This window comes from Geotrypetes seraphini, chromosome 11 (assembly GCF_902459505.1).
Source record: "Geotrypetes seraphini chromosome 11, aGeoSer1.1, whole genome shotgun sequence".
NCBI classification, from domain to species: Eukaryota; Metazoa; Chordata; class Amphibia; order Gymnophiona; family Dermophiidae; genus Geotrypetes; species Geotrypetes seraphini.
In genome coordinates, this window is record NC_047094.1 from 75,726,949 (window position 1) to 75,749,678 (window position 22,730).

Here is a 22,730-nt window from a genome sequence, read left to right on the forward strand (position 1 = left end):
CACCCATGGCTACATTTTGCACCACAGGCTTGTACCGCAATGACCTTCTGCAGGAGTTCTTGGAACCCTGGTACCTCCAGACCTTCCTAGGTACCCATTGCACCTTTGGAGATGATAGACACCTGACCAACAGAATGCTGAGCATTGGATATGCCACAAAGTAAGTCAAGGATCCCTTCCTCCTCCCCTGCAGAAATAGAAATACGAGGGGTGTGCTGCCTGAATATTTTCATGTAATCTCATTTCCTGTGTCATTTCTAAGTATATTCTTTTTTTTTTTTTTCCTTTCATTTCGTCATCATGGGAGTAATGTTGTTAAGAACGTGTATACTTTTGAAAAGATTGCACATTCTTTTGGAAGCAGTGTGCATTCTTCCAATAGAATGCATACTTATTTGAAAGAAGATTGGGGGCGGGGATTTCTGCTTGTTTTTATTTGCTGTGAAACAACACGGGAAATATTAATGTGGCTAAAGATCCTTCTTTTCATCCTAATCCCTGAATCACCAAAAAAAAAGGCTTCCCATGGTGTCTGCCTAAACCAGGGGTAGGGAACTCCGGTCCTTGAGAGCCGTATTCCAGTCGGGTTTTCAGGATTTCCCCAATGAATATGCATTGAAAGCAGTGCATGCAAATAGATCTCATGCATATTCATTGGGGAAATCCTGAAAACCCGACTGGAATACGGTTCTTGAGGACCGGAGTTCCTTACCTCTGGCCTAAACCCTCCTTCAGAGTGAAAAATCAAAGGAACTAACCAGTCCCATTGATCACCCCAGCCTACTCACCTTCCACTGCTTTGGTTCTAGCCCAAATACTTCCCAATTTTAATATGATACCATGCGATCTCATATACATGTGTCCTTTGTTCCAAACCATGTAAGTTCAGGCAGAATCGTTTTTAAAATTAAACCTGGAGACAGTGGTGCTCTTTGCCCCCATAGCTAATTTGCATTCAAGTCTGTTGATTGACAGCAGAGCTCTTCTTCTGAAGCTGGAGAATTACAAAGCGTCGATCAGGATGAACAATATCTGGTTGATATTCAAAATGATTTAACTGGCCAGAATCGGCCACTAACCAGTTAAATTGCTTGTTCAGAACTATTTGCTAATTTTCAGTGATACTTAACCCGTTACTATCAATGAAAATTAGTAGTTAGCGTCTAAACTAAAAGTGCCTATTTTGAGCGTTCAGGGGGCAGAGTTAGCACTTGGCTGATATATGCCAATATGCAGCATAAATGGGACCACATAAAAGTCCTTTCCTTATATAGCAACCCATAACTGGTTATGTTTTGACTAAGCTATTGAATGGTTTTGTACTATCTGCAAATTTGATCACCTCACTTGTTCCAATTTCCAGATCATTTATGAATATGTTAAAAATCACCAGTTTCAGTATAGATTCTTGCAGCACTCCACTGTATGGAATTGACCATTCAACTGCCCTCTCTGTTTTCCAATCTATAAAAAGGACATTGTTTCGTATCCCATGGCTGTTTAATTTTCTTAGGAGTATTTCATGAGGAACATTATCCAAAGTTAATCTACTTTTAATGAAGCCAGTTTGATCTCTGTGTATCAACTGAGGGAGATATTTTGTCAAAAGCTTTCTGAATATCTGAACACGCTGCATTATTACCTCACCTTCATGCACGAATTTATTCATGTCTCACCTCCATCTACATATTTATTCATGCCTTCAAATAAAAAGTAGCAATTCGGTGGGGGCAAGACTTCCCTTGGCTGAATCCATGTTGACTCTCTCATTAATCTATTAATAGCTATTTATTTTAAAGACCAGTTATAATGAGGTCCAGTTCAAAAGGTGTATAACTCAACAGTGTCCTCATCCAATAGCAAATTCATATAAACTTAAGAAGTTTGATAGACACTTTCCTCTAATATATCTCTACAGTTCATAGTCATTAATTCATCATTTCATTTCGTTTTCAACTTTTCAACTCCTCTTATTTTTCATTACGGGAATAGACCTCAGTGGCTACATCTGCACAAGATCAAGTCTGTTTAACTGCCTAAACCCTATGAAAAAGCTAAGTTAAAACACTAATTCTTGCATAAAATAATTTATAGTATAAAATTAAGAATATTTAAGATAAGGAGGAGTAGGGATATGACCAATGAGGAGGCCAGCTACGTTTTGGAAACTACTTAACAGACTTGATCTTGTGCAGATGTAGCCACTGAGGTTTATTAATGTAATGAAAAATAAGAGGAGTTGAAAAGTTGAAAACGAAATGAAATGATGAATTAATGACTATGAACTGTAGAGATATATTAGAGAAAAGTGTCCATCAAACTTCTTAAGTGTATATGAATTTGCTATTGAATGAGGACACTGTTGAGATATAGACTCTCTCATTAAGCCATGTGCATCTATGTGTTCAGTAATAGTTTCTACCGTTTCACTTGACATTGATGTCAGGCTAACTGGTCTGTAGTTTCCCAAATCACTCCTAGATTCCTTTCTAAAAACTGGTATTACATTGGCCATCTTTCTATATTCAGATACTATGAATGACTTTAATGATAATTTACAGATTTTTAATTATTTTGTATGCTAATTGTAAACTGCCTAGACTTTTTAGGCGGTATATAAATTTTTAAATAAATAATACTGTCGTAGGTTTGTAATTTCATTTTTTTTGTTTCATTCCCCTGGGGTGTACAGTATTTGATCTAGTACAGGTAATTTGCTGCTTTGTAACTTGTCAGTTCAACTTATTATATCTTCCAGGTTAATTGTGATTTGTTTCAGTTCCTCCATATTGTCACCCTTAAATACCATTTTTGGCACAGGTAGCAACCTCCAAACAAATACACTGAAGATGACCAAAAGTGCTATGATGCTTTATTATTCAAACTCAAACGACTCAACCCAAACATGTTTCAGCTCTATGGTCTGCATCAGGAGTCTATGAACAAGAAACGTAAATATCATATTATATTTAAAAAATCATAACACAAAATAAAAATAAGTACATAAACAGTAAGGGGCAAATAATCGAAAGAGAAAAATATCCAAAAACCGGCCTAAGTCAGCACTTGGACAAACATTGTTAAAATACGTCCAAGTGCCGATAATAAAAACGGGTTTTGGACGTATTTCTAAACGAGCTAGGCCTTCATAGTGCCGCTGAACGACCATAGCTAAATGGGGTGTTTCAGGAGGAGTGTCAAGGGCGGGAGTTGGGCGGGGCATGGGCCGGCTTAGACTTAGTTGTACTGCATGTATAACCGAAAGTTATACAGCACAGGATCGACGGAACTTGGACGTTGTGACTTAGACCATTTAAAACATGGTCTAAGTCACAAAAACCCACCTAAAGTAACCAGATAAGCACTGCAAATACATAATACAGACCCCCACACACTAGCCCAGTGATCACCGAGCCCCCACCCCATAAAAATATTAATCACAACTTGAAAATTGTGCCTCCAGAACATCAGCACCTGACAGCCTGGCATAGGAAAGCCTAGTCGTTCTGCACAGAGGCGTCTTAAGCCATCTTGGGGGTGGACTAGGGGCCCATGGAGAGGAGGACCCATGCTCCTGTAATCACTACATTGATATTGAAACATGTGCACTCCCCTATACAACCCCAAAACCTTTTTGTACTGGCATATAAGTGACTCCTGCAGCCATAAGGGCTATTGGGGTGGTAGATAAGTGGGTCTAGCGGATTCTGGAGGTGGTTTGGGGGGGCTCACCATGACCTATAAGGGAGCTGTAGTGAGATGAAGACATGGCACCCTTTTTGTGAAGTTCACAGCAGTGCACTTTAAGGTACCCCACTATTTAGGTGCCATATCTGGGTGTTCAGTCGATCACTTTGCAGACCCCTCCCACGTCCAACAGGGCTTGTTCTAAGCATTTTTGACTTGGACGAAAAGTTGGATGAAAATGTGGTATAAAAATGGACAATTTATCGACTTGTACGATCAGATTGGCAGGACATATAGTTAGACAATTTTTGAAACGAAAAAAATTTGGACATATTTTTCGAAAATATGTCCTAAGCTGTTTTTTACTTTGGATGACATGCGACTTAGATGAAAACGGACTTAGGCGTTCCTTTCGATTATGCCCCTCTAAGTATATTATACATAAAAAGGCCATAAAATTTTTAACAAAATAGAATAAAATAAGTTAAAATAAAATAAGATTAAATCTAATCAAAACAATTGTGTTAACAAAAATCAACTGTTCTCTATATCAAAACTAGAATGTTTCAGTAATGTTCCAGAGAATAGAATATACATAAGGCACTGAGAAAAGATTTAGGGCTCCTTTTGCTAAGGTGCGCTAGCATTTTTAGCTTATGCTGTATTGCCCCATGTGCTAACCACATGCTACACACTAAAAACTAACGCCAGATCAATACTGGCGTTAGCGTCTAGCGTGCGTGGCAATGCAGCTTGCGCTTACCGCTAGTGCAGCTTAGTAAAAGGAGCCCTTACTGTATATACTTGAATATTAACAGAGATTTTTGTGGCCAAAAAAATGGCCCAAAAATTAGGTTTTCGGTTTAAATTTGAGTCCTCTGATTTGCACCCACCCTCCAACCCTGCCTGGACTGTTGCAGACCTCCCATGAGACTTCTTGAAGACCTGGTGGTCCAGTGGTGAGCTGGGATAGGAGCAATCCTTCCCGTGCCCTGTTCTGGCCGACTACCACCCCGCCTCCCTGACCCCTGCAGACCTTACCTTTAAAGCCTTGGTGGTCAAGTGGTGAAGCGGGGCAGGAGTGATCTTCCTACGCTCTTGCCCTGTGAGAGCCACAATGAAAAATGCCTGCTGTGAGTTCCTGCAGTCTCATGAGACTGCAACGGAAACTCGCAGCAGGCATTTTTGATTGCGGCTCTCCCCGTTTTACCGTTTCAGCTATTTTTACTTCCATTTGCATCTTTGCTTTCCTAACTACATGACCAGTCTCTCTTAGCTTTTCCAGATATTTTTGCTTGTCTTCGTCTTTCTGTGATCTTTTGTAGTTTATGAAAGCTAACTACTTATTCCTTACCTTCTCAGCTACTACTTTTGAGAACCAAAGCGGCCTTCTTTTCCTCTTACTTGCCTCACAAAAAGGTTTGTTGCTCTTACAATTACTCCTTTCAGTTTTGCCCACTGCATTTCCACTCCTTCCAGATGTTCTCATCCAGACAATTCCTTGATGTAATCCCCATCTGAGCAAAGTTTGTTTTTTTTAAAGTCTAGAATCTTTGCTTTTGAATAAGAGCCTTCTCTATACCCATCTTAATATTAAGCCATACCATGCAGTGATCACCGATGCCAGATGATCACCCACTGTAACATCAGAAACACTTTCCCTCTTGTAAGCACTAAGTCCAGTATGGCCCCTTTCCGTGTGGGTTCCATTACCAATTGCTGGAGCAGTTCTCCTTGTAGAGAATCCGGCATGTTAAAATCACCTATTAGCAAAACTTCCCCCTTTTAAGGTAACCTTCATGTAATAATAATTCTTTTCATAGACTGGTTATACTTTTTAATCTGAATTCTTATTTTACTTTTCACGATGCCTTTATGTAACAGCTATTTTGTTAACTGAGTTGAGCTCCTTCTAGGTGATGACCCAATATACAAATCCAAGTTTTAGATTAGATTAGATATTCTGAATGCCTACTATTAAATCTCTGTCCACTTCTTCCATCTGTGAAGGAGGCCTGTATATCACACCAATGTAAATATATTCACCATTCCCTCTTTCCAAATTGATCCACAGTGCCTCTTCCTTGCCCTGTAGATCCTGAAATTGTGTGGCTTAAATATGATCTTTAACAAATAACGCTTCTCCTCTTCCTTTTCTTCCTACCCTGTCTTTCCTGAACAGATTATAGCCCGGTATAACTACATCCCAGTCATGGTTCTCCGTGTACCACATCTCCATGATTGCCACTATATCCAACTCATCTTCTTCCATCACAGCTTCTAGATCCAGAATCTTCGAGCATAATAATAAAATGCTAAGCGTGCATGCGCACTCTTGCTGCGTGTTCCCTGAGATCTGATCTGTCGGGATGTGGCCACAAGAATGCGCATGCGCGCCAGACAAGCCTCCCTGCTCTCCACCTCATGCCACTGCAGTGGGTCCTCTCACGAGACGTGGCTGCCGGGAGGAGGGCATTGAGGCAAGGCGGCTGTTGGCAATTTGCTTTTCGTCGTTTCCTGTTGGAGCTCTCACATGATTGCTTGCCTACGACCAATCCCGGCAACTCACCCGTCACTAGCATTTTCGGATTCGCCAGTGTTGACAGACAGAAGATGGCGGCGGAGCAGGAGCCTCCTCCGCTGGGGATGGGGCAGCCGGACTTCGAGGAGCTTAAGACCTTTTTAAAGCTGCAGCTGCTGTCACTAGGGAGTCGTGCGCGGGGTCTGGCCGGCGCATATTCCCGGCGGTCACAGCTGTCTGGCTCCATTTGGGGCTTCGCAGGATCCGTATGTATAACACATACAAACTCCAGCCTGTGCTTCCCCCCCCTTCTCCCCCGCAGAACAACTTCTGAAGGAAAACACAGTGCGACTCATTAAGTTCAGTAGTTTTTACCTGGTGGACTTGGCTGATGCAGCATAAACACCAACCTCACCTTCTCCTCAAATTGACAGGGCTCATTCACTACCCAAATACCTCCCTTCACACTCATCTAGTAGGCTTCCGACCCAGACACCTCCCACTACACATTTATTACTCGCCAATGTCTTAGCAAACTCACTAATCGTTCCTTACTGCCTCTCCCACTAATCAATATCCCCACTAACCCAATTCCATTCTTCTCTCCATCTGATTCACACTCTTCCAATCCCTCCAACCACACTTATTTTCCAACCACTACTCCTCATCAGATTCTCTCTCTCAGTCTGACCTAGATTCTCTACTGCCTTGACTCCATGTGGCACACACACACTTCAAAACTGTTTCCCATCCTCCACTGCTGTGACATTCACTCAATTGCTCTTTTCTTCCACTGCTCTGACAGACACCAAAACTATCTCCCTCCTCCCATCCAATTCATTTGTTTCCCAACTTCTCCCTCAGTGACCACTTTCAAAACTCTACCCTCACCCATAAACATCCTGTTTTTTTACTGTATCTCCACAACTGCCCTGCTCCCATTCCACCCCCAATCTGGCACACTTACTCCCCTGACTGCCACCTTTCCTAGGATTCAGCACACTCAATTCCAAGCCACTTCACTCCTCCTCACTGATCTGACACAACTGCACAGGGAAATGGAGGGGGAGGGAATGCTGATATGGCTACTGCACAGGGAAGTGGAGGGGGGGGGGTAAAGAAATGCTGCTGCATAGGGGGCAGGGAGAGAGACCGTTAGAAAGAAAGACAGATAGTGGGAGGAGGAAGACAGAAAGAAAAGAAGAAAGAGACAGGGGCAGGGAGAGAGACAGAAAGACAGTGGGAGAGAGAGACAGAAAGAAAGACAGACATATTCTAGCAAAGGGAGAAGGGCTGCTGCTGGATAAGGGGAGCAGTGAAGGGGTGGTGGTGGACACAGGGGAGGTAAAAGGAAGGGAGAATGGACAGGGGGATCAGGCAAGGGATGGTGGTGGACAGCCAAGGAAAAAGAAAGACAGAAATACAGAAAGCGGCTAAGGAGAGAAAGAGAGAGAAAGAAATAAAGACAGACACACACACATATATTCTAGCACCCGTTAATGTAATGGGCTATAAGACTAGTTAGTATATATTGCTTTCCAGACATTGCCCCCTTTTACCATCCATGTAGAGGTATTCAGTGATTTACTTACCTGAGGGCTTATACTCATCTGGGGGCTTTGATCACCCAACCCTATCAATACAAGTTTAAAGCCCTCTTCAGTAGATTAGCCAGCCTGTTGCCAAAGACGCTTCTTCCCTTCTTTGATAGATGTACACCATTCCTACTCAACAGCCCTTGGAAAATCATCCCATGGTCCAGGTAGCCAAAATGCTCTCGACGACACCATCCACCTAGCCACACATTCACCTCCAGGATGCGAGCTTCTCTGTCCTGGTCTTTACCCTCGACAGGGAGGATGGACAAGAATACCACCTGCGCACCCATATGCTTCACCTTCTCTCCCAGAGCCACAAAGTCACTTTTGATACGTTCGCAGGGGTACCTGGCAGTATCATTAGTGCCAATGTGGATGAGCAGCACTGGATAATAGTCATCAGGCTTAATGAGTCTCAGCAAGGTCTCTGTAACATCTTGGATTTTGGTACCAGGAAGACAGCATACCTCTCATGACATCATGTCTGGTCTGCAGATGGATGCTTCTGTACCCCTCAGAAGGGAATTGCCAACTACCACTACCTTACGCCTCCTAGTGGTCATGGATCCAGTAATTTTTAGGATTTCAAGCTTTGGTTCTTCCTATCCTTGGGATGCTCCCATCTCCTCCACTTCCAGGACAACATACCGGTTCTTCAATTCAAGGGCAAGGGGAGTCATAGTGCCAATCTTGCAGTGTTCTGTAATCTGGGTCCAGCTGTCTTCCCTCAGCACAGCCTTCTTCCCCACTGCTGGAAATCTTTGACGTCTATTGAACCATTTCATTGATGTACTTCTCATTCTCATGGATGCTTCTCAGTCTTGCCACCAACTCTCTCAGTTCCTTTACTTCCTTCATAAGAGAGTCAAGCTGAAGACAGCTTGCATATGGAACCACTCCCACTGCCTGGGTAACATTTTCTGTCTGCACAGAGACAGAAGTTGTAACCTGAGCATCAGCTTTGGTGATTGATATTTCCCAGCCATACTATGGAAGAATAAAGAAAGGGCAGAAAAAACTACTAAAGTAATGCCCTGTTCCTTTTTTGGCTGTAGTGCCTATAAATCAAAATCTCTGCCTTGGAGTGGGTGAGAGGGAATTAAAATAACACCAGAGCCTTGCCTCAACAGCTATTTGTTCCCTATTCTGATATTATACCCTGAAATGCAACCTAAAGCATTAATCTAAGGCTAAAACACTGTTTTGTATTAAACCCTAACAGAGGGCTAGATTCACTAAGCAAACTGATCGTGTCCTGATCAGTTTGCGACCCTGACCCAATTCACTAACCTCATGGCCGATCTGATTCCGATCCGTGCATGCAAATGAGGGTAAACAGCATGCAAAGTAGGAAGGGATGCGATTCACTAAACTTTTCTAGGAACATCCAAAAAGAAATGACTGGTGGGAACCAGTTGTTCACGACCTTTCCTGCACTCTGCCGACCTCTCCTGCTTTTTCAGCCCGACTTCTTCTGCCCGACTTCTCCTGCCCTTTTTCAGCCCCGACTTCTCCTGGCCTTTTTCAGCCCTTCTCCAGCCCGACTTCTCCTGCCCTTTTTCAGACCTTTTTCATCCCGACTTCTCCTGCTGATTTTCATCCCGACTTCTCCTGCCCTTTTTCAGCTGGATTTCTCCTGCTTTTTTCAGCCCCGACTCTCTTCTCACCGCCCTGCTCTCTGCCCCGACTCACCACTCTGCACCCTTATTTAAACCCACGGGTTTACAGCGGGTTAAACCCACGGGCTCGTGAAATAGTAAAAAAAAACCAGAAAAAAAAGCAGCTCACAGATGGTCTGCGCATGCTTCAGGATCGCTCACTAGCGATCCGTGTGGTCGGTGGGGGGCATTCCTCCAATCACCCCCATTTATGGCCTTTAGTGAATTCAGCGGCCTGCCTACAATCGCCCACAGATCGGACACGGAAAGGAAGGTTAGTGAATCTAGGCTAGAGACTCTAAAGGCTACACTATTGCCTAACTGATTTTGCTAAGCTTAAAAAGAAAACTACAATGATATAACCTACTGAAACTTAAGTTTACCTTTCCCAGACAGTAGTTCCCAGGTTGCTGTGAAAACTATCTTTAATGCTGAGCCTCTACAACCTCTGTTAGAACCAGGCTTACTGAGGGTTAGGCACAAGGCCAGCATTCCTCCCCTCCACCTGTGGAGTGATCTCTTAAGAAAGTCCTCAGAGTTGAATGGTTGAATGTGTGTGCTTGAGTGACTACTGGAATGGGATCTCACATAAACTGTCTCATCGATACATCATCAAAAGTGCGCCGGACTTTGGCGTGCCAACAATCCCGCGTGACATGCGCGCAGGACATATGTGCGCCACCGCTTCCGCAGCTTTTAAGGCTTACCGTTAGCACTGTGAGGAGGTGAGGGGGGCAAATCCCCCACTACATTTACAAGTCCTCACGCTCCCATGGGGGGGGTTGGGGAACCCCCAAGTACACTGAAAATTCCAATTTTCCTTTCCATTTTCAGTGTTTGGAAGTTTTCAGTGTAGAGAGAGGTACCCTAACCCCCCCCCCCCCACAACGGGAGTACGAGGACATGTAAATGTAGTGGGGAGGTTCCGTCCACCGCCTCACAGTGCTAACAAAAAGGCTTAAAAGCGGTGGCGCACATGTCCTGCGCCAAATGTCGCCGTGGGATTGTCGGCATGCCAAAGTCCAGTGCAATTTTGACAGGTCACCATCTCATCCATTGGGCCATAAGCTGGAGTGGTCTTAGGCTATATTGATGTTGGGACATACTTTGGAATTGCAGGAACAGGCCCTTTCTGCGGACTAGTGCACATTAGTCTCTGTAGTGCTCTTACTAGCTAAACATGTAATTCTGAAACACTGGATGGCTGATACTGCTTCAGTCCTAGGCCCTTGGCTGAACCACATGAGAGAGATGGCACAATGGGAGCTGCATGGCAGGAGGAGTGCTTCGTGCAGTTGCAAAACTCTAGGATTTATGGACCTTATTCTTATCGTTATGAATCTGTTTACTGTACTGTCTAAGAATTTTTAATATGTTTGGCTCTTTAACATACGAGTTATAACGCTATCTCCCTCCCAAATAATTCACTCTCTCTCTCCCCTCTAAATATGTCTGTGTTTTTCTCAGCTCCTCTAAGTCTGATGCTTTAGCCTCAAGGGATCGGATTCATTCTCTGAAAACTGATTTTACACATTTGAACTTTCGACAACTGGGACATAATCATACATGTAACACTCAATGCACAAAATTCATATAGCGCCCATCTAATTGCTGGACTGCTATTTGTATTATAGTATTGGTGAGTTGTTTAGTCATTTAAACTCAGTAAGGAAGTAGAAATACTAAACTAATTTAAAGAGCCTAAGATTATTTGGTATATTTTATGCCTTTGTTAATATTTGCTTCATACCAAGCTTCAAATAAATCACTTACTGATGAAAATAGTCTCTAGTGACAAATTTCCTTCTTGGGACAACTGGCTATAAATTAAGAGATGTACCTGGGTAGTAGATTGGTGGGAAAGAAGACTAAACTAAACCAAAATAATATAGACCTGATAAGTATCTACCACTGATATTCAGCCAGTGGCGTTCAGCATTTTTTAAAATGCTAAGCATCACCAGCTGAATGAGCCTCCAATATTCAGTGGTATGTCATGTCTGGGCACCGGCACTGAATACTGGGAGCTACTTGTGGGTGGTCAGGCTGCTGGAGTTTATGGCAAAATATCAGGCTGTGACCTATGTAACTTTATTTTTGAAATCTTCCTGATCTTCCTAGGGCCTCTCTAATCCCCCTTCCAACCCCCTCTGCAATGTCCTAAGTCCAGTTCCTCCCCCTCCCCCCCTGAACAAACCCCTGCCCTCCCTTTTTCCCCTGATATCCATGTAGGCCCTGGTGGTCCAGTGGGGGTCTTTGAGGGCAGAAGTGCAGCTCCTCACTCCTGCCCCCTTGTGGCTGCCTTTCAAAATGACAGCCATGACCTTTCACTTCAGCCAGTTTGAAAGGCAGCTGTGAGGAAGCTGCACTCCTGCTCCCAAAGCTCCCTGTTGGACCACCAGATAAGCAGGTAGGGGAGGAACGGATGAGACTTAGGACATTGTGTGGGGGAGGAGAGGTTAGAGAGGTCCGAAGGGGTAAAAAAAAAAAAAAAAAAAGTTGTACAGGTGCAGGCCCGATATTCAATGCTGACCTGCATAGCTAAACAGCTTAATTTAGGAGAGCTTTTGAGCTAAATATATTGGCACCTATATAATCCCGGGTTCTTTCCCAGTGCCACCCCCAGCACTGCCCCTGACCTGCCCACTTTTTAGCTGGACGATATGTGGGAATATTAAGTGGCACGCTCCAGTTAAGTGCTGCTGAATATCCCCTTTGGTAGCAGGAAGTGATTTAAGTGGGCAGCAATTTGTACTACTTTTACCTACCGTATTTTCGCGGATATAACGCGCGCGTTATACGCGTTTTTACCTACCGCGCATACCCCTCGCGCGTTATATGCCTGAGCGCGGTATACTAAAGTTTTTAAACATAGTTCCCACCCCGCCCGACGCCCGATTCACCCCCCCAGCAGGACCGCTCGCACCCCCACCCCGAACGACCGCTCGCACGCGCTCCCACCCGCACCCGCATCCACGATCGGAGCAAGAGGGAGCCCAAGCCCTCTTGCCCGGCCGACTCCCCGACGTCCGATACATCCCCCCCGGCAGGACCACTCGCACCCCCACCCCGAAGGACCGCCGACTTCCCGACAATATCGGGCCAGAAGGGAGCCCAAACCCTCCTGGCCACGGCGACCCCCTAACCCCACCCCGCACTACATTACGGGCAGGAGGGATCCCAGGCCCTCCTGCCCTCGACGCAAACCCCCCTCCCCCCCAACGACCTATTCTGATTGGCCCACGCGCCTTAGGCCCCCACCAGTAAGCGGAGCTTTAGGACAGATGGGCCAATCCGGCCTCATTCCTTCGTTGGCTGCCTGCCGGACAGGCGGGTTTGGCTCCCGTCTGTCCGGCCAACTACCAAAGGTACGGGGAAGGGGGGTGGGGGGTCGTGGGGGTCGGCCAGGGGGGTCGCGGGTCGGCTGGGGGGGCGGTCGGAGGGTCTTGGGGGGGGCGGGCGTTGGGGGGGGGGGGGGTTTGCGTCGAGGGCAGGAGGGCCTGGGATCCCTCCTGCCCGTAATGTAGTGCGGGGTGGGGTTAGGGGGGTCGCCGTGGCCAGGAGGGTTTGGGCTCCCTTCTGGCCCAACTACACAAAGGTACGGGGAAGGCGGGTGGGGGTGTCGTGGGGGTCGGCCAGGGGGGTCGCGGGTCGGCTGGGGGACGGGCGGAGGTTCTTGGGGGGGGGGGGGCGGGCGTGGGGGGGGGGGGGTTTGCGTCGAGGGCAGGAGGGCCTGGGATCCCTCCTGCCCGTAATGTAGTGCGGGGTGGGGTTAGGGGGTCGCCGTGGCCAGGAGGGTTTGGGCTCCCTCCTGGCCCGATATTGTTGGGGAGTCGGCGGTCCTTCGGGGTGGGGGTGCGAGTGGTCCTGCCGGGGGGGGGGATGTATCGGACGTGGGGGGGGCATCAGGCTTTCAGGATGGGGACAGACCTTCAAGGGGGGACAGGACTTCAAGGGGGGACAGTGCACGGAAAGTCAGGGGGGGGTGAACGGAGAGTCGGGACAGCGCACGGAAAGTCAGGGCAGTGCACGGAAGTCAGGGGGGGTGAACGGAGAGTCGGGACAGCGCACGGAAAGTCAGGGCAGTGCACGGAAGTCAGGGGGGGTGAACGGAGAGTCGGGACAGCGCACGGAAAGTCAGGGCAGTGCACGGAAGTCAGGGGGGGTGAACGGAGAGTCAGGACAGCGCACGGAAAGTCAGGGCGGGCGAAAGGAGCGTCGGGCATCATGCGCGGTATACCCGTGAGCGCGGTATACAAAAGTTTTTGTACATATCATCGTGATTTCTGCGCGCTATACCCGTGTGCGCGTTTTACACGGGTGCGCGTTAAATCCGCGAAAATACGGTAGTTACCTCTGATACTTGCAGTCAAAAGTAAAAAGTAAAAGTAGAAGAGAGACCTAAATGCTCTAGGGCGGGATGGTGGAGGCAGTCCAACCTGGGTGCAGGGAGTTGGGGGGTGCTGGAGTAGTAGCAGGGCTATGGTCCACATGTGCGGCTGTAGACTCTACTAGCCGTCACCTCCTCTAATGTCAGCTTCCTGTTCCGGGGCAGGGGACCGTTGGAGCCGACAGCCAAGTACATAAGGACCGCAGACCCGTGACTGCTCCATGCACCACCTGGAGGATGGGGGGTGCTCTGACCGGAGGAGGGAGTGCTTCACTCCAGGTAGCCAGCAAGCCAGGTATACCACTTCCAGCAAGCCAGGGATACCAAATGAAACAGCAAAACTGGAACAGGATTTTGCAATTGCAAACCCCGTCATGCAGTGCATCATGTTATCTTAAATTTTACTGTTCAAGGAATAGAGCCTATGAGAACAATAGAGTTCCCTTTATTTGTTTAATTGGTTACTATTGTCCAGCCAATGATGAGTTTGGTCACTTTAAAGTGGACATAAGAACATAAGCATTACCTCTGCCGGGTCAGACCAGGGGTCCATCGTGCCCAGCAGTCCGCTCCCACGGCAGCCCCCAGGTTCATGAACTGTAAGTCCTTACTTAAATACTTTATTCCCTATTCATTAGTACCTGTATAGTTATCCTCTATCTGTAACCTCTATCTGTACCCTTCAATCCCCTTCTCCTTCAGGAAGTCATCCAATCCCTTTTTGAAGCCCAATATTGTACTCTGCCCTATCACCTCCACTGGGAGCGCATTCCAGGTGTCCACCACCCTCTGAGTGAAGAAGAACTTCCTAGTATTCATTTTGAATCTGTATCCCTACAATTTTTCTGAATGCCCTCTTCTTTTTGTTGGCCCTGTTAGTCTGAAGAATCTGTCCTTCTCTATGCCTTTCATGATTTTATAAGTCTCTATCATGTCCCCTCTAAGTCTCTGCTTCTCTAGGGTAAAGAGCCCCAGCTTCTCCAACCTTTCAGCATATGAAAGGTTTTCCATGCCCTTAATCATCCTTGTCGCTCTTCTCTGGACCCTCTCGAGTATCGCCATATCCTTCTTAAGGTAGGGCGACCAGTATTGGACGCAGTACTCCAGATGTGGGTGCACCATCGCTCGATACAGTGGTAGAATAACCTCCTTCATTCTGGTAGTGATGCTCTTTTTGATTATGCCCAACATTCTGTTCGCTTTCTTTGAGGCCGCTGCACATTGTGCCGCCGGCTTCATTGTTTTGTCCACCAAAACCCCTAGGTCTTTTTCTAGGCAGGCTTCCCCCAGTACCCTCCCTTCCATCGTATAGCTGTACATTGGGTTCCCCTTCCCCACATGCAAGACTTTATATTTCTCTACATTGAAGCTTATCTGCCATCTTTTTGCCCACTCACTCAGTTTGTTCAGGTCTCCTTATAATTCTTTGCATTCCTCAACAGTTCTGACTCTACTGGAGAGTTTGTGTCGTCCATGAATTTTATAACTTCGCACTTTGTCCCTATTTCCAGGTCATTTATGAATATATTGAACAGCAGCAGTCCCAACACTGACCCCTGTGGGACCCCACTTGTGACCCCTTCCGAGTCCGAGTAGTGCCCTTTTACTCCTACCCTCTGTTTCCTGTTCGCCAGCCAATTTCTGGAGATGAAGCTGAAGCTGTTTGCAGTTCTTGGTGAACAGATATACTGTATGTCTCTACCACAACGGACTGCTGGTCATCACATGGAAAATTTGAGTTGACTGTCCACTGGATTTATAGAGTCTTTAGAGAGGAAGTATGCTTGTCTATCCTTAATACTGAAGGGTTCCCACACATTTGACATTCTTGCATCAGTTCTTGATGATATTCAGAGTTTGCCATCAGATGAAAAATTGTTAGAACAACATTTTGAAAGCCTTCTCTGTAATTAGACAGCATGACAGTGATAAAGATGAAGGTGCAAGTGATGAATTAGCACTACTTCTAATGCAGATGATAGCAACAAAAATGATGAGGATAAAACATTCTTTGCAATAAGTACCTGCAGATCTACTCAAAAGGCATCAGCAATACTGCACCCTGGCCTGATTTGAAGGAACTTTATATCAGACTGAATAATTCATTTCCTGCTAGTGCAGTTGTTGAGCACGCTGGATTAATGACTCACAAGCACTAGTACGTGTGACAGTCATTTTCAAAATTTAGTTTTATTAAAAGCAAAGTGGATTGAATTATCTCTATAATAAAACCCTAAGCTGCGCATGTGCACTTCCACTTGCGTGTTCCGTATGTCCGTGGCCTGAAGAAGTGTGCATGCCCAACTACAACTGCCCCACACTCGCAGCCCTGTGGGGCAATGGCAGCAACCGAGTGGTGGAGAGCAGCCCTGCTCCGCCCGTTGACCCTCCACAAACCTCCCGGCTCCAGCGGCGTAGGCAGCACTTTAAACACGCTGCTTCACGCCCTTCTACTGCCAATTTCCTCTGCCACGTCTCTGATGACATCATCGGAGACAGACGTGGGAGAGGAAATCGGCAGTAGAAGGCCACGAAGCAGCATGTTTAAAGTGCTGCCTACGCGGCTGGAGCCCGGAGGTTTGTCGGTGGTGGGAGGGTCAGGAGCAGGCCAGATCAGCAGAACAACGGCAGTAAAAGAAGGGGGAGGGGCTGAACAGAGCAGGTAAGAGAAGAGCAGATCGCGGTAAGAGAAGGGAAAGGGGGTGGGGGAAAATGCTGCTAATGCTATACAGGGACTTGGAGGGGAAGGGAAATACCGCTGCTGCTTCTGCACAGGAAAGGGGGGAGGGGGTAGGAGGGAAGTGGGATGGAAATGCTGCATAGGGAAGTGGGATGGAAATGCTGCTGCACAGGGAAATGGGGAAAAATGACAGACAGACAGCGGGAGGGAGGGAGACAGAAAGAAAGAAAGACACAGGGGCAGGGAGAGGGACAGAAAGACAGACAGAGAAAGGGGGCCAGGGAGAGAGAGAGAGTCAGCGGGAGGGAGACAGACAGACATATATTCTAGCACCCGTTAATGTTACGGGCTTAATGACTACATAATAAAAACCTAAGCGGCGCATGCACACTCCTACCTGCGTGTTCCGTATGTCCGTGGCCGGAAGGAGTGCGCTTGCGCGCCTACAACTGCCCCACACTCGCGAAGGGAGAAGATACAGAAACAAAGAAAGACTGACAGACAGTCAGCGCGAGAGACAGTAAGACAGGGGGCCAGGGAAGAGACAGAGACACACAGGGGGACAGAGACAGAAAAAAAGGAGGGCAGGGAGAGAGATAAAAAACATAAAGTAAGAAAGAAAGAAACGCCTCAGCGATCCATTGTGCTAAAATTCTACACATGTATTCTAGCACCCGTTAATGTAACGGGCTTAAATACTAGTAGAGCAATAAAGTTGTTGGGCTAAAAATGTTAACAATAGTTGCATTTATTATAGTTGCAGCAATTTAGCTTTTTACCCAAAAATATTATATTAAGAGGAGGAAGTGATGTCACAGAGTTAATGGCAGCTTAAACTAGGAGCTCCGGAAACTGAAGAACCATGGGGTGGACGGAGACGTGAATAGATGGATCAGAAACTGGTTAGCGGGTAGGAAACAGAGGGTAGGGGTGAAGGGACACTACTCAGACTGGAGGAAGGTCACGAGTGGTGTTCCGCAGGGCTCAGTGCTCGGGCCGCTGCTATTTAATATATTCATAAATGATCTAGAAACAGGAACGAAGAGTGAGATAATAAAATTTGCGGATGACACCAAACTATTTAGTGGAGCTCGGACAAAGGAGGACTGCGAAAAATTGCAAAGGGACTTGGACAAATTAGGAGAATGGGCAGAGAGATGGCAGATGAAGTTCAATGTTGAGAAGTATTGCATGTGGGAATCAGAAACCTGAGGCACAGCTATACGATGGGAGGGATGTTATTGAATGAGAGTACCCAAGAAAGGGACTTGGGGGTAATGGTGGACATGACAATGAAGCCGATGGCACAGTGCGCAGTGGCCACTAAGAGAGCGAATAGAATGCTAGATATAATCAAGAAGGGTATTACAACAAGAACGAAAGAAGTTATCCTGCCGCTGTACCGGGCAATGGTGCGTCCGTATCTTGAGTACTGCGTCCAGTATTGGTCACCATACCTTAAGAAGGATATGGCGTTACTCGAGAGAGTTCAGAGGAGAGCGACATGACTGATTAAGGGGATGGAAAGCCTTTATACGCTGAGAGATTGGAGAAACTGGGTCTCTTTTCCCTGGAGAAGAGAAGACTTAGAGGGGATATGATAGAGACTTACAAGATCATGAAGGGCATAGAGAGAGTAGAGAGGGACAGATTCTTCAAACTTTCAGAAAATAAAAAAAGAGGGCATTCGGAAAAGTTGAAAGGGGACAGATTCAAAACGAATGCTAGGAAGTTCTTCTTTACCCAACGTGTGGTGGACACCTGGAATGCGCTTCCAGAGGACGTTATAGGGCAGCGAACGGTACTGGGGTTTAAGAAAGGATTGGACAATTTCCTGCTGGAAAAGGGGATAGAAGGGTATAGATAAAAGATTAATGCACAGGTCCTGGACCTGGTGGGCCGCCATGTGAGCAGACTGCTGGGCACGATGGACCTCAGGTCTGACCCAGCGGAGGCATTTCTTATGTTCTTATATGTTCTTATGTTCTCCATCCCTTGCTAGCGCAATACTCCAATTACTGGATATATTAGGCAACTGAAACATACCACTCACTAGAAATCAATTACTTGAAGGAGCCCTTGATGGTTACAAAGAAGAGATTAGATGGAGAACAGGGTGCTCAGTGTGGTGGTAAGAAAGCTCTGGGCCGCATGCCACATGGTAGAGGACCAAGCGAAGATACAAGCAGAAGGAAGACATCAGATGGGGCAGACTTGAGCAATGATCAGGCAGTAATGGAGGGATCTGTGGCACTCACTAAAGCTGATATGTAGGGCTGGCTCAAGGAAGTAAATGCTGAAATCAAGGCAGTGGCGCTACAAGAATGAGAGGAGATAAAGTCTGTCCTAAAGGTTCCAGAGTGGATGCAGTTGAAACACGAATGAACATATGGTAAGAAATGGCTGGAATGAAGCGTACCCTGGAAGATGTGCAAGCAGATTTCGAGGGCCTGTTGGATAAGAACATAAGAAGTTGCCTCCACCGGGTCAGACCAGAGGTCCATCACGCCCAGCGGTCCGCAACCGCGGCAGCCCATCAGGTCCATGACCTGTCAAGTGGTTCCTGCCTCATCCTAAAAAACCTATCACTACTTCTATCCGTATCCCTCAATCCCCTTATCCTTCAGGAATTTAGCAAGTGGAGAATTTGGAAAGTCACACCTGTAGAAATAATCTTCAGGTGTGGGGACTTCCGAATACGGGCCCCTATCTAGATGCACAGGAGGTTATGATAAGACTATTGCGATGGCTTCTACAAGCTGAAAATTTTGAGCCTAGTATCAAATAGGCACATAGGGCCTTGGGGCCTAGAATTGCGGAACAACCAAAGGACATAATAGTGTGCCTGTGAAGCTTTGCACTGAAAGAACGTGTACTTCGAAGGGCCCGAGAGATGACAACAGTGACCTGGGAATGCCACTGGATCGAAATATATCAAGATCTGGCCGCAAGTATGCTGCAGAAGAGATGTATCTTTAGGGAGGTGACCAGAGCTTTGACCTGGGCACAGCTGAGATACAGATGGACCTTCCCATTTGGCTTGCTGGTTACAATCAGTGGTGTTCACAAGAAAGTCATCACCTTATGAGAAGCCTAAATGTTACTGCAAAAAGAGGGCATTGAACTTTCAGAGGCTAAGGGGGACAATGTAGTTGCCCAAAATACACGTCAGTGGTTGACCAGTTTTCACTGGCAGAAGGTGAAGAAGGGTGCTAGATCCTTAACTCACTGGAAGCTGGTATGCAGCTTCCATATTTTATGTTGATGTTCGCACATGTGCAAATGTCCTCCAGCTGCAGCCCTGAGCCTCTTATTAGCGCCAGTGGGTGGGTGTGGGTGTGGGGGGAGGGGAGGCTGCAGAAGGAGAGGTGAGGAGAAGGAGCAGAGGTGATGGCTGACTGACTACAGGATGTGCCTCTTGCCGTGAGATGCACATCCTGTAAGCAGTCAGCCAGCGCCTCTCCTCCTCGCAGGCATCTCAGGGCACACCTGGCATCCTCCGGGGCATACTAGTGTGCCACGGCACACAGTTTGCAATACACTGGTATAGAAGGATGGGTGCATTGAAGAATGAACAAGTTGTTTGTTTATGGCTTGTGTAAATGTTGCATTGTGTAATAAAATTATCAATTTAAAACAATGGCAATAACTTTTTTTACTTTCACTTAAGAAAATGTTTTAATGTGTTCTTCATTATACTTTTACTTAAGTTTTAAAATGTACATTTATTTTTACTTAAATGCTTTAACCAAGTATTTTGAACAACACTGGAAGATATGTTTGTGTGTGTGTCTGGGGGGAGGGGAATGATGGGCCACTGAAAAATTTATGAGACATGGTTTGAGGCTACTTGGTGGTTGTTCTAATTACTGGTATATATATTTTAAAAATGGGTCTGCTTTGGAATTCATGGAATTTTGGAAACTTTGAAGGTTGGTTATGGAACCTGCTCACATTTGCTATTTTGCCTTGTTTTATTATTGGGTTTGGTTTATTTTTTTATATCCCGCCCTTATCCAGGGCAGGTTACAAACTACATACAAAAATATAAAATTACATCTAAAAATACAAAACAGACAAAATACCAAACAATAAAACATCGGTGACCAGCACCTTCCTATTTCTTTTGTGTTGCATATTGATGTAATTTATTTATGTATACTGTATACTTATGCACATTGCCTTAGTTGTTGTTTCAGGAAGCAGTAATTAAATAATTTTAAATAAATTAAATGGCTGAATGGATAGTTTCTGATGTAGAGGGTGAAAGGGGTTACTTTATGAAGGGGAGGAAGGGAACTGGAAATGTTTTTTGGGCTAGCAAGGGCCTTCAATCGTGACTTGGGAAGAAGGAGAGACTATTAGGCTGGCACCATGAGAGGTGGCTTGCAATGTGGAAATTGATGATGGCCAGGTGAAGGGTAGAGAGCGGGGGGTCTTTGGACCAGAAGCGTCTTTAATGCAGATTTGGGAGGAGGTGTACTAAAGCCAGTAACACCAATGTTCCACTAGCAATGATAATTTCATATGTGTGAAATCTGGTTCTAATTCAAGATGTATTACATTTGATTTTACTGTAGTTGTACTGTAGTTTACTATTATGTGTGTTCAGTATTGCTTTGCATTGGCTTCCTTCCTTATTATTGTCATCAGCAGATCAAACCTAATACTTGAAGTTCACTTAAAGATGATCTCATGGTTGATGTTTCACATAATCAAGATCTCTTTGTTCTTAATGTTCTTGCTTATTCCAGATACACTGCCAAGTCCATGTGTTACTCAGAAACACCAGCTCAGTATTTACGGTGGTTGAATCAACAGACCCGTTGGACAAAGTCCTTCTTTAGAGAGTGGCTCTACAATGCTCTGTGGTGGCATAAGCATCACCTTTGGATGACCTATGAGTCTGTTGTGGCTGGAGTTTTCCCCTTCTTTGTGACTGTAACTGTGGTTAAGATCTTCTATACTGGTGGCCTCTGGCATATCCTCTGGGTTTTGCTGTGTATCCAGATCATGGGGTTGGCCAAGGCTCTTTATGCATCATGGTTCCGTGGTAACCTCATCATGGTCTTCATGTCCTTCTACTCTGTACTTTACATGACAGGGCTGCTTCCAACAAAATACTTTGCCATTCTCACTATGAACAAGACCAGCTGGGGAACATCTGGGCGGAAAAAGATAGTAGGTAACTATATTGCACTGGTTCCATTGTCAATATGGTGGATGACCCTCCTAGGAGGACTGACCTACACTATCTCCAAGGATCTTGCAAAAGACTGGGATACCCTACAACAGCAGAAATTTTATCTGCTTTATGGATCCTTGGCCTACATACTTTACTGGGTCTTCATGGTTTTACTCTACTGGGTCTGGATCAGGAAATTATGCCGCAATAAATCGAAGACCTATCAAGTATCCAATGGTAATGCTAACATAGAGTCCCAGGAGCTCTATGAAACAGTGGGAAAGAGAAGCATCTATGGATTATACATTCCTAACTCAACATTTGTGTAATACTCTTCCTCTGTCATCTAAATGGCAGCTTCAAAATTGGCAAGTATTAGCTTGTCAAAAGTGACAGGTCTGAGAGCCAAAGTATTCATCCCATATGAATAATTCACTGAAAATCACCTGTCTGTAATAAACTTTATGGGCCTGACATTCAGCCCATGGTAATCAATGATTTTAAGGCACTGACCACTATGGGCTAAATTTGACCCAAATCCTACTTTGCCTAATCTGGGCATGACCCTGAATATTTAGGCCTTGCTTGGCAGCAGGAAATTATTTGAGTGCCGGTTGATATCTATTGTTGGATCTCAGACAACTACTGTATCTGAGCAATTTAAGACCACTATTTGTGTGGTCCTACTTGTGCAGATAGTTATCTGGGCACCAGCACTGAACATCAGTGGAATAACTACCAGGATTGCCCCAACTCTGCTCCTGGAGAGTGCTGTGGCAGTCATAGCAGATATTTCATGACACTCTTCAATTAACAGCTGCTGAATATCTGCTTAAGGGCTGATCAGTGTGACTTAACCAGGCAGGAGTTAAATTGTTTTCAATACAGACCCCTATTATAAACATGACCGATATATTTTGAGGAGATAGTGAAAGAATATGCCATAATGCTGTGTCCAAAGGATTCGGAATGGTTTACAAAACAATTAAATTGACCTAAGTAATGGCCAAA

At 45.7% G+C, this 22,730-nt stretch overlaps 1 protein-coding gene across 1 annotated transcript in view; it reads left to right on the top strand.

Annotated features, from left to right (window-relative positions):
- Positions 1-22,048, top strand: part of LOC117368847 (hyaluronan synthase 1-like) — a 99,145-nt gene extending 77,097 nt beyond the window's left edge. Inside the window, exons 5-6 of the mRNA XM_033962590.1 lie at positions 28-160; positions 21,289-22,048. Coding sequence (XP_033818481.1) covers positions 28-160; positions 21,289-22,048 — 893 coding nt within the window. The remainder of the gene's footprint in view (positions 1-27; positions 161-21,288) is intronic.
- Positions 22,049-22,730: the final 682 nt, after the last annotated feature.